General features: G+C 40.2%; 1 protein-coding gene across 3 annotated transcripts in view; it reads left to right on the top strand.

Annotated features, from left to right (window-relative positions):
• The first annotated feature begins 2,383 nt into the window (after positions 1 to 2,383).
• The window catches only part of mllt10 (MLLT10 histone lysine methyltransferase DOT1L cofactor), a 46,931-nt gene continuing 36,943 nt past the window's right edge, over positions 2,384 to 12,371 (top strand). Inside the window, exons 1-2 of one of the 3 annotated variants that reach the window (XM_005912084.3) lie at positions 2,384 to 3,833; positions 6,715 to 6,794. In XM_005912084.3, the coding sequence (XP_005912146.1) occupies positions 3,671 to 3,833; positions 6,715 to 6,794 (243 nt within the window). In that variant the 5' untranslated portion in view covers positions 2,384 to 3,670. The remainder of the gene's footprint in view (positions 3,834 to 6,714; positions 6,795 to 12,371) is intronic. The other 2 variants (XM_005912085.3, XM_005912086.3) reach the window with 2 other exon arrangements.

Here is a 12,371-nt window from a genome sequence, read left to right on the forward strand (position 1 = left end):
AATAACATTAACTAAAGCTCTTTGTAATGATAGTTTGACTGATAGCTGATTGCGCGCAATTTATGAATTCAAGGATGCTCGAATCCAGCGCACGTTTGAGGGGACAGAGAGCACGCGGCGCTTGTGCAGCTAAGTCACCGCTTTGTCTTTAAAACAGTTGATACAGGTTAACTTGTCTTTAATATAAAAAATACATAAATACATAAATAATGGGGCCAAACCTATATCTCCAATTTGACGTAAACACCGTTAGCGCTCGCAGTTAATTGACTCGAAAAAAGGCATCTGGCATGTTTGCGAACGCTATTGTTTCAAAATAAAAGTCCTATTGGTAGTCATTTGTTGAAGCTTATGAGCTCAGTCTGTGAAAACATTCCTGCCAGAGTGACACACACACACACACACACACACACACACACACACACACACACACTTCAATATTTAGGAACAAATTCAGAATTCATTTACATCGTAATGTTTCTTTGCTCATGGGTCTTTTTTCTTTTCTTTTTCTGATAATTAACTTTGGAGTTTGAAAAGATGGAGGCATGCAATCACCAGGACAACAGTAACTAATAACTGCCAGGCAAGCAGGGAAGTACATCTAACATTTGTGCAGCTATACAATGCATTTACACAAAGATATTGCAGACATGGCCGATAGGTCGCTGGGTGCAAAATTTTCCTATGCTTTTTTCGCCCGTGTTGTCATTCTTGATCCCCGCATGTTTTACATGCTCCTCATTCTGAACAAAGAGACGCCAAAACATAACGCAGCCACCATACAAACATAATCAGAACTCAAACACGGAAGTCCTCTGACTTCTAAATCAGTGTCAGCTATCTCACAGTTAACAAGAACAGTGTAAGAGAGGACACCTCACAATCAAAGGACAAAGCAATTACACTATTTTCTACTTCTGTGCCTGGTTCTGTGTTTTATCTTGGCTTTAAATTTTGTTTAAAACTTTTGTTTATTTCAGCTCTCTTGCTCAAAACATTATGTGCTTCTGTAGCCTATACATCATTTACTACATCAGTAACTGAATTAGGCCACCCAGCGTGCAGAATACACTAAATCAGTCAGGAGCCCATCACATAAACTTTGCAGCATGGGATACATTTGAACTGTGAAGAAAAACAAAACGTGGATTTCTTCAGAGTGTCTCTGACAATACACAACTTTTATTGGTTGGCAAAAAGACGTTGGACCATTTTTTTAGTTTCTCAACATAAATCGCCACATGATGAACTATAAAGCTCTCACATGTTGTTATTCTATAAGGCAGCTTGCTTATAATCACACAGTACTTTTAATTATATGTAATCTCTGAGGTCACCTGGGAGTAGACTGTGTCGCTTTAATTTTCTATCTCAGGGAGGGCTCTTCTCCTGCAACTTGAGGAACACTGGGCATAAATCGAGCTTTGATTTAATCAAATGCAAGTTGTGAAAAAAATAAATAATAATAATTTTCCATTTTCACTATTTCAGTAGCTATATGGGCCCCTCCACAACTGCTGCCCCCTCCTTCGCCTCCCTTTGTTCTCTCCAGCTCTAATAGGTTTTCCCCTGCCACACACAATTCACATTTTTTTTCCTCCTTTTCCCCAGCCCCTCACCCCCTTTTCAGTGCAGTGCCCAGTGTCGACTGGAGCATTTGAGCAATTTGAAATTAAAGCAAACAATGGGCAAGCACTCCCAGGGCCCTCTCGCTCACTATATTACACGGAGAACACTCGTGTGCTCTTGCGCATTATTGGCAAGTCATTACGTTTCTCTGGAAACCGAGAGCGGGAGCTCGCTCAGAGGAATCGGTGATGCAAGCAGCAGCTGAGTGCTTGGAATAGCATGTGTGTTCTGGAGCATCCTTGGCAACAGCATGAGGAGCTGTCAAAACAAAACTGTATATTGACAAGGCGATATGTGCTGCTTGATATAGGCGTCCCAGAGCCCATATCCTTCCAAGGATAAAAATGTGTTCCCGAAGGGAACCCTGATTCCTTCCTTTAGTTTATCCCCTCTACAGTAAAAAAGCTACACCTTTAGGGTCTTCTATGTGTAACTGTAGTCAAATGCAGGAGGTGTAGCATAATTCAGTTACTTGAAAACAGTTACAACCCAGAGTGACAACAGTGCAGGAGTGTGAGTATTCATATTATCCATTATTCAAAGCAAAGAGATAAATACAGGAAAATGCAGTCCTTAGGTATTCATTTAAGCTGTAAAAAAAGTGAATAGGCATAGCAAAATGTAATAAAACGCTTATGATCCAGACAACAAAGATCCATGTGTGGATGTGTACAAAGACACACATACATGTCTTCATCAGCACATCCAAAAATAAATAAATAAATAAACACAATCTTCTTATACAATAGTAGAAAAGAGAAATGATGATGCAGGCAATGGTTTACTAGAGGACTGGCTAAAACACATCTTGTCTGTGTGTATGTGTTTGTGTGCATGTGTGTGTGTAGTCTGCTAAAACCCTCTGAATCAAAAAGGGTTTCTGTAGGTGTAAACATCCAGCATTTATCCAGGGCTGCATCCACTTGACAGACGTACAGTGTGTGTGGACAGCCGGGTCATAATTACAGAATACCTTAAATGATATAAAAGCCCTGAGTGCTATACTTTGAGGTCACCAATAGTCATTTAGAGCAGACACTGCAATTTTCTATCTCAGCGAAAGCTCCTCTCTGACAGTCTGAGGGACTTTTATTCAGGCTTGCAAGAAAATAAAGGTTTTTGTTACTGATTACTCTGTCAGTTTGCTCATTGATTAATAAATCAGTTTTGATGACCTGAAGGCTCACAATGCTCACCAATGTAAAGACGAGTGAAAATACTCGTAACTTTTTTTCTGGACTCAAGAGCGAGAGAGAGAGAGGGAGGGAGGAAAAAGGATGATATATTTTATGGTAATGTGATGATATAAAGCAGAGAAAAGCAGTAAACTGGCTCATTTAAGAATCTTAACCCAGAGGATTGTTTTTGTTTTGCTTTTAGATGACATAACTGAGTATTATAGTGTGTAATATAGTGTACAATAATACGATCTACTTCAGTGAGTTATTTAATGGGTTATCATAGATTTATCTGAAATCGCTAATTTATTTAGTGTTTTCTAAATGTCTTTATTAGGTAAATAAAGATTTCTCACCAAACTACAATTAAAGAGCAGCTTTCCACAGGACAGATTTAAGTCCTCTTAGAGTTCAAACAAAATTAACTTATTTTACACACTGGGAGCGCTGGGGTTTTGTTTTATTTTTTTAAATTTGCCTCCCTCATAAAGTGAACTGCTTTGGACCGTCTCGCTTTTCTCTCTGCTCCAAACTTTGAAACCATGTGGAACCAAAATGGTACGTTTGCTGCCGGCGATCCTCTTTTCACTTCCTGTCGGTAGGTACGCACACACGCGCGCCTTGCGTCATTACGCACTTCCCCTCCTCTATGAAGTTCCCCCTCTTCTCACCGTCGCGCCGTGACGGGGATGTTTTGGTGAAAGAAAATACAGCGTCAAAAGGGGACGTAAACACGTTTAAAACATGACATTAAGGCCCAGCGGGACCTAAAGTGGCGTCGTAGGGGAGCGAGAAGGCGTCTTCGGCGAAGCTTTGGGTCCGCCTTTATGTATTCCTCCGCATGTCCGCTTTCTTCGTAGATGGTGTCCGGCGAGCGTTGTCTGGCGGCGGACGACGAGTTCTTGACGAGTAACATGAAGGAAATGATTGGAGGGTGCTGTGTGTGTTCAGACGAGCGAGGCTGGGCGGAAAACCCGCTGGTGTACTGCGACGGACACGGCTGCAACGTCGCCGTGCATCAAGGTAAGCCACGGAGCTTGTGCTAGGAGCTAGCAGTTAGCTCGCAGGCTAGTTATCGTTGTCTTGTTGCAAGGTTATGGAGCCTCCTCCTCCTCCTGCTCTCACCAAGGCCAGGCTCAACGCATGTCGCTGGCCCCTCCGATGATTTGGCTTGGCAGCTAACAGGGCCTGTGTACTCTTCTGCTGATGATGGCTGACAGCAGCTTTATGCACACATTTCTAGCTGCGAGGCGTGCTGTTTTCCCCCTCTACTAAGACCTGTCACGTGCTCAGAGAAGGAGGGTTACTCTCCTCTTGACAAACGGTATAAACTTAAGAGGTGAGCTCGAAACCAGCAGTTTACACCATGCATGCAGTCAACGGAGTAAACAAATACAATAAAACTGGCTCTAAATAAAGAGAGGAAGCAGTTTAGTGTAGAAAGTATTTTTTGTTTTGTGTCTTAGGGGGTCCAGTTCAAGAAGCAAAACAGTGATTTCTGCACGCTAACTCTCACTCACTCACGTGATGACGTCCACTGTTTACATAGCTGGTCATGTGTCCATTTGGCAAACACAGTGGGATGCTATTTGAAATGTCAGCAGCTCTGAAGTCAGTGCACGGCAGTGTATTTGGACTTGTAGCACTGTTTTGTTTGTAACAATTTGTGGCAGTGTTTAGACTGCTTAGTAGGCCTGTCTGGCAGCAGCGTGATTGTAAGTAAACATAGGAAACGGCTAAAGTGTTACATACTTCACAGCACTCATCAGGTCAGATGTTAACACTTTCTTTGTATTTATCTCCCTCTGTTCAAATTCGAGCTACATGTTGTAAGGTTGAAGAAATGTGCGAATAAACCTTGTTGAATATTTGAATTTCTTCCATAAGATGTCAGGTGTCAGTACTCTGTAGAAAATATGGTTTCCCTAAGCACAATACTTTTAATTTTTCAAGGAAAACTGACATTTGAAGCTTTGAAAGCTACTTATTCTCCAGAAATTAACTAATTAAGATTAGTTGGGGCTCTGATTCAGACAGCACTCGTGTCATGATCTGCCCTTGAACCGCAGCTGAAACGGCTTCTTTTTAAGTTAGGCTAGTATCAGATTAAGTTAACTAGGAACATTCAGTAGTCTATAATGGAGATGCAACGATTGGAAATTTCTTGACCAATCCTAATTTTCCAGAACTATTGAAAATAGTTTACAGTTATAACTCACAGCATACACAAATGAAAATAAACTTTTCTTTAAAGAAAAATATTATGTTCATGCTGATGAGATTATTACATTTGAGAATATTCCCCAAACTACAGCAAGTTACAGGATCTTCTCTCACTTAACTGAAAATAGGGTACTCTGTTACTGAAAGAGGTACAAATAATTAACCACTGAACCACTTTCACTTGATGCTGTCTAGCTTACCAAATAAAAAGCAGGCGAAACAGATTTGTATAGCAAAACAAATGTCAGGTACTTGCATCATTTTACAGTATGTTTATAAATTCCCCAGATAACAGAAAATCTTTTTTGTTTTTGTTTTACTTGTCTAAATGATTTTCTTCATAACTACTTTGATTTGTTGCTCATACCGAGGCTGCTAATTTATGGGTGGCTAGCCTTAGCTTTAGCCACTTTCCCTTTGCTCTCTCTTTAGGTATCTCACTAGGTTATGAATGTATTTGCGGTTTATTTAACTGTGTCTTCATTCACTTCCATGATAACAAGGTATCCTGCTTGCGACAAATTGACTGCGCTGCATCGTGCACAGACCGCTCTTATTCGGTCCAGCCACCCGTCTTTGTCAAAACCACTAGAAATGTTTTGATTGATTGTTATAACTGAGCATTTTTGGAACACGGTGGATTTCTATAAGAATGGTGACAGTTTGCATGTGCAGGAAATTTTGGATGCAATATACACTAAAGCTTTGAAAGAAAAACAGTGACAAACGCTAACTGCTGTTAGAGTAGCAAACAAAACTGCACGTAATTAATTGGCTCTTTCTTATAATATTTCAAACTGAATTGCGTAGTATGTGCAGAAGATCTTGATATTTCATCTTTGTTTGGTCACTCGTGTCTTCAATTGAACTCTGTAACCCTTGGATGTTTTGTTCTCTAAAATCTGGATTATAGCTGTTTATTCCAGCGGATTATGGGCTCTGGTCAGATCCGAGATAATCTCGAAATGTGTAGAGGTAGGCTATTTAGGGTAGTCTGGCCGCATTTAGGGTAGCACTGCCTTGTGCTTGTACCTTTACAAGTCTGATTCTCTTAAATCGAACTTGAAAACAGAAAATGTGTTAATTTAAATTGAAAACAAGTCTATTTAAATAATGTAAATCAGGGTTTTTTCCCTTGTTGTGTGGAAGTATAAAGTGTAAATTATAAATCTGTGACCTTGTTGATGCATCGTCCATGTAGAAAGTTTAATGAAAAACATCTAATATAGTTAGTGTAGCTTTAAATGTAGCTAGTTATGATTTTGACATTTCCTCAAAATTTTTGTAGTTGTGTTGGAAGCCAAATAAATGCTGTGGCTTGTTTCAGTGAAACATCTTTGTGTATGAGTTAATAACTGATGCCAATATAGATTCCTAATGACAATGGTTTGCTAGTGATTTCACCATTGTCCCAAATATTTTGTAGGACAAGGAAATGATGTCAGTGCAGTGGCATAAAAATAGCATCTGTGAAAGCGGCGTGTTCAGCAGTCTGTTAGATCAAAAAGCTGTTCTCCTTCATCCAAACCAGCTTAGTTGCACATGTCAGTTTCTGGCACATGTGAGGAGTGGAGATGATGTGATGTTTATGAAGATGTGAAACATCAGGTTATGAAAATGTTTTTTAAGACTGACTGTGTTGTGGTTACTGTGACTGACACTGTTTGTTTCTTTACCCCAGCCTGCTATGGCATTGTGCAGGTGCCCACTGGTCCTTGGTTCTGCAGAAAGTGTGAATCTCAGGAGCGAGCAGCCCGCGTGGTGAGTCACTAAGCCCTCTACCCTTTCATCACTGATGATTTAATGCCTACAATCACAGGACTTATCCTGAGCCGTCCTATTGTTAATAAGCGAGCCAAGAAAATGGCACCAGGTTGGGTGGTGCGTCATTTTTGTGTCTGTTTATAGATCCTGGATAAAAGCGGTTGTAAAAACAAGTCCCACAGCATGTTTCTTCTGCAATATTCTTTAATGTCAGGAAAGACAAACTTGAGGGAGCTTGTAATTGCTTCTCTATTAGTCTGCAGCTTGTACAACAAGACTTGCAACTCTTTAGCACTGCAAAACAACAAATAGCTCAAGTTCATTTGTGAGAGTGTTGTGAGATCATGCTAAGAGATCGTAAGTCAGTGTTCTGAGGGTAGAATCATGATTCAAGTAATGATCCTTGTCACAAATTTGGTTAAACGATATAATCATGTTCATAAGAGTCCTCTCCAGTTATGCCACATTTCCGCTAGCACCTTCTCTGCACATTAAGGTGGTACGACTGAAACAGACTCTGCTCTACTCTAGAGTAGTGTTATAGAAAGATGGGCCTAAAGTCCCAGGATGTCATTTGTGCTTGACACAACACAATGATGGAATACATGGAGGCGACGGCATACCTGCTGCTCAGTCTGTCACAAAAGATGTCTGCAGCTCGTTGTTGGATCACAGTGCTAGTTTGTGTGTGGACATTTCCCTTGCTGTTGGGATGCGGTAATGGCGGATTTGAGTGTTGTGAAGAAGTCTCTTCATGACTCATTGAGTGACGCCATTGACTGAGCAATCGGTGGCAGTGATGCTGTTCACATTTTTTGGATCAACTCACTTCAAAAAATATACCTGGTAGCCAACGGAGAACCTTAAAAACCAGCTCGAGTAGGTGTTAGTGGGGAAAAAAGGCAGAAAAAAAGAAGCTACTGATAACTCATAAAAGTCTGCAAGAGTGGAAGTCTCCACCACTTCGGCTTTTCTCTGAGGATGTTTTATTCAGGATGTAAATTCCAATCCCAAGTTTGGCTCTGATGTGCATCGGTTGGAATCGTGTTATAACCAGTCACTCTTTTGCTTAGTTTATGTGGAGTAAGAAAGCTTGGACTTTGCTGTTTTGATACAATCTGTGAAATTCCTCCAAAAAGTAGATTTATGCCAAATTGAAATCATCCACGCAAATAAACTGTGGTCTGTTTGCCCAGCTAGTATGGTTAATATTGGCTGGTAAGAACTGTGGTGTAGACAAAAAACATCATTTTAAGTTTAAAAAATGGTTTCAGAATATGTCCCAAGTACATTTCCAAGTGGCCTCTTGGTGCAGTTTTGTTTATGGTCAGAAATCAAATGGAGCAAACATAATTTTGTAATAGCAGACATGTGGTTTAAGCTTATTTCAACAGTCACACTCCTAATAAATCAATCTGCTGCTTGGAAGCTGTCCTAAAACCAACTGCAGCATCTAACTGCATAAGCAGGGTAAATGTAAACAATACGGTAACCATGGTAACGCATGCTCCCGCCAGCATGTGGGCGCAGAGAGTTTACGCCAATCAGTTGAAGCTGAGGTCTGTAGTATTTGTGTCGTGTCTGTGCCGTGTGGGTTAATTCCATTAAAAGCACAGAGTGATCCTAGAATATTTCCAAGTAGGATGGCTCTTTCTTTATTGTTTATTTGTTTGTTTTTTGGTTCTGTTTTGCCCGTTTGTTATTGTTCATGACCTGTGATGAATTTGCTGCCTGCAAGAATAATGTAGTAATAATGCTAATGTGCATTTATTTCTTTGAAGTCAAAGACTTTAAACATAGATGTTAAAATTGTTAGACATCACACTAATGTGCTGTTAGTCACCAGGATTTGGTGAAAATAGAGACACCATAGTAAATGGCCTGGCCTGTATTTATATAGCGCTTTATAGTACTGCACCTCTGTATCTTAATATGTCAGTGTGTGAAAATGTGTTGATTTTTTACTTTAAACTGTTTAAATATGTTTAAAAAAATCTTAAATGGAATTCTTAAAGAGATTTGTAGCAATGCGTGACATTTTGTGAACAAAGCAGTGCAGGAATTACTTCAAATTTGTGCACATTAGCAGAAAGGTTTGACTCATCGATCTGCTTGTAAGTAATTAAAATACGCATCAAGCTCAGTTGTATTTTTGAAACCCAAGTCACAATTCGAAGCTAGAAGGAAAGATACGTTTGCTCTATATTTAACACTTCTTCCTGAATATTCAACATATCATTTGATTTTGAAGGTCAACTGCAGTTGATTGCATTATATGGTGATACACAGCAAGAGGATTTGGGGCATTACTTTCTTTAATATTCAACTAAATTATTAGTATTGTACGTGCAGCACTGAAGGGACTATGACACATTTTTGTGATTCCTGGTCGCTCACACAGAGCGACCCTGCTCTTCATGCCAATGTTGTAGAAAAACCATTCAGCACTGGTTACACTTGGCTATTGTTGATGCTGACAGTCGCTCGGGCTTTGCTATTAGATGTTATGACTTGATATTGTGTTTATCTATTCATCCTGCTCTCTTTTTAAGGCCACTTATGTAGAGTAATTGTAGCAGGTTAAATCATTCATCTCTGTATGGAAATAAAGTCAGCTGGGATTGGGGGATGTCCCTATGATATACAGTCATATGAAAGAGTTTCCACAGGATTGTGTGCAGTTGTTTGAAAAACTAAGCCCACTTCAGTAGCTTTTAGAACCATCTTTAGCAATGATAACTTCAAATAATGGTTTTCTGTCTCTTTGTCAGTCTCTCACATCGCTGAGGAATTTTGGCCCACTTTTTGTTGCCTCACTTCTTTATTTCTTATACACAGCATTCAAACCTCCAGGCCTCCAGTTGAAATCTGGAATTTGACTGGATCATTACAGCACCTTGATTCTTTGCTTTTTCAGCCATTCTGTTGTAGACCTACAACATTATTTATATCTACTTGTTTTTATTTTATGGGAAGCAGATCTGTGTGTAGGATCATTGTCCCGTTGCATGACCCAATTTCAGCCAAGCTTAAGTTGTCAGACAGATGGCCTCAAATTTGACTCTAGAGTACTTTAGTATACAGAGGAGTTCATGGTCCACCCAATGAATGCAAGGTGCCCAGCGCCTATGGCTGCAAAACAAGCCCAAATCATCACCCCTCTACCACTGTGCTTGGCAGTTGTTGGTCTCGTCTGTCCAAAGGACATTGTTCCAGAGGTCTTGTGGTTTGTTCAGAGCTAACTTGCAAACTAAGGATGTTGCCATGTTCTTCTGGCCTTCTCCTGACAAACCTTCCCAACAGGCTTTATTTATTCAGTCATTCTGTAATTGTTCTGTCGTGACTTTAATATTTAACGTGATAACCGAGGCCTGAACAGTCTGAGATGTAGCTTTCAGGTTTTTTGCATTTTTCTAAGCATTGCACAGCCTGACCTTGAGGTGAATTTGCCTGGATATATACCTCTGGTAAGAAGCTGCCCAAACGTCTTTTTTCCCCCTACAGATGCACTCACACTTGTTGATGATCAATTAATCAAGGCCATTTGATTAACAGCACATGGCTGACTTCCTCCTCCTCCTGAAAGCAGTAAGGGAGTCTCTGTTTCCCTCCTGTGTGCGAGCTGTGAGAGCTGCACATAAGTAGCCACTCAGTTCTGTCTGTGCCACTCACAATTAGAGATGAGTGTTATAGTGGTTGGATAGCACTACATGAACATTAAATTATACCAAATTCCCAGCCCCATCCCTGGTGGCAGCAGCCACCAGGTTTAAGACCTTTACTGGCGGAAACCCTGGATGATGGTCAAGAGTGATGACTAATAGCTTGCTAGTCGAGACAATATTCAGGTCGTTCAGCCTATTAATGCATTCAATCAATATTATTTTTAAATCATTGTCGGGTGTCAGCATTTCCACATATAACTGACATGTGACACCAGGATTCATGAGTACACAGGCGAACACACGGGTCATATTAGCATCTCTGATATGTTTGAAATGCTCGTCTGTGTGAGAAGCAGCTACGGCTCTATATGGTTGGAGTGATGGCAGCTTATTATACAAACATAGGTTAGTGATTTAATATTTAAAGATGATAATTTTTGTCAAATACACACGAGAAAATGCCAACATAATACATATTAATATGTAGTGCCTTACTGCCCATCTCTTCTATAATGCGTTTTTGGTATACAGTGTGAGGGTCATCACACTGCAACAGTTAGATTATACAGAACTGACCTGACAGCAGCTTACTCTGACTTATTAAACAGAGGATTGTAATGAATTTTATATTATTGAATGACATGTTTTATTACTGAGCAGCACCCATCATTGTACCGCTCCCTAGTGAGACTTGAAAGCTGGCTTGAATTAAGCAAACTTTCATTTAAGATGAAATGGCCATGTGTACCATTCCATATTAAATCTCTGTACAGATTGGTGGAAGCTGCAGTATACGGGGGCATATTAACTAGGAAGAATAAATTACAGGTCCTCACAGACTTGGCTGCTACTCCTACTTTATGTGGTGTAACTGCCTCCACCAGCAGGTTTCTCTTTGGCATGTTCCTACTGTCCTATGCGTCATGCCTGTCAATCTGCATACTGTTCCAGTTGCTGTCACATTTAACTAAATAATTTTTTAAAGCTTGAACCTCTTTAAGCCTTGAAACTGTTTCAGTGTGGCTTGTTAGACGGATAATATTTGCTGTGTGTGGTGAACCGGGTGTACCAAAAAGAATCATCTGATTTCAAAAGGCTGCGGTTTTTGAAGTAATGGAGATGGAAGCTTGTGGTAAATTTTAAAATACTGAGCTGAATATAAAGTTTTACATGCAAAATGTTTGCAAGTGCTGAATGTGTTCCCCTCTGGATGCATGGCATATGTCCATACGATAGTCAGACTCCCATACTTTTGTGAGCATGTCTATCGGGAAACACGTGAAACTCAGGGATCTGCTCTTTCTAACAGTACCTGTTTCAGTTGTTACCGTTGAACGTCTGTGGAATCAAAGCATTTTGAAATTGGATTTTACTTTTTCATAAACCCTGTATTAAGGGATTTACACACCCGATGTGTAAAATCTGTGCAAATATTTTTTTGGACTCACCTATTTTTATTGCAGCCGTTCACACCGACCGCGTAATTTCGCTGGACAAATTTGCAGCATTTATTTATTAATTTTTTTTTAGCCAAGCCTGATTATTCTGATTCCAGTAGACAGATCTGAGCAATCAGACTGCTGCATTTGGCAGCATGTGCACTCGCAGCTCAAAACACGCACTGGTGCTCCATATACAAATAGTAAAACAATACCGTTTTACCTCAGACTCAGAGCTAGACGCTGCTCCGGGTCAGTCGGCTCTCTGGAATTATTTCTCTGCTTCCTCAGATGTGGTCCCAACTTCTCCAACAAGAGCTCGAACTGCCCCACTGACACCCTAAAATATGTACAGCAACAGCTTCGACTCCTGGATCAAACCATAAAATTCTCCGTGCTGCTGCCTCCTCATGAGAACTGGGTAAACCCAGAATCTCAGTTTCTTCCTTGTCTTGTCTGTCTTCATTTTT

This window comes from Haplochromis burtoni, unplaced genomic scaffold (genome assembly GCF_018398535.1).
Source record: "Haplochromis burtoni strain Fernald_Lab_line unplaced genomic scaffold, NCSU_Asbu1 Contig_1, whole genome shotgun sequence".
NCBI classification, from domain to species: domain Eukaryota; kingdom Metazoa; phylum Chordata; class Actinopteri; order Cichliformes; family Cichlidae; genus Haplochromis; species Haplochromis burtoni.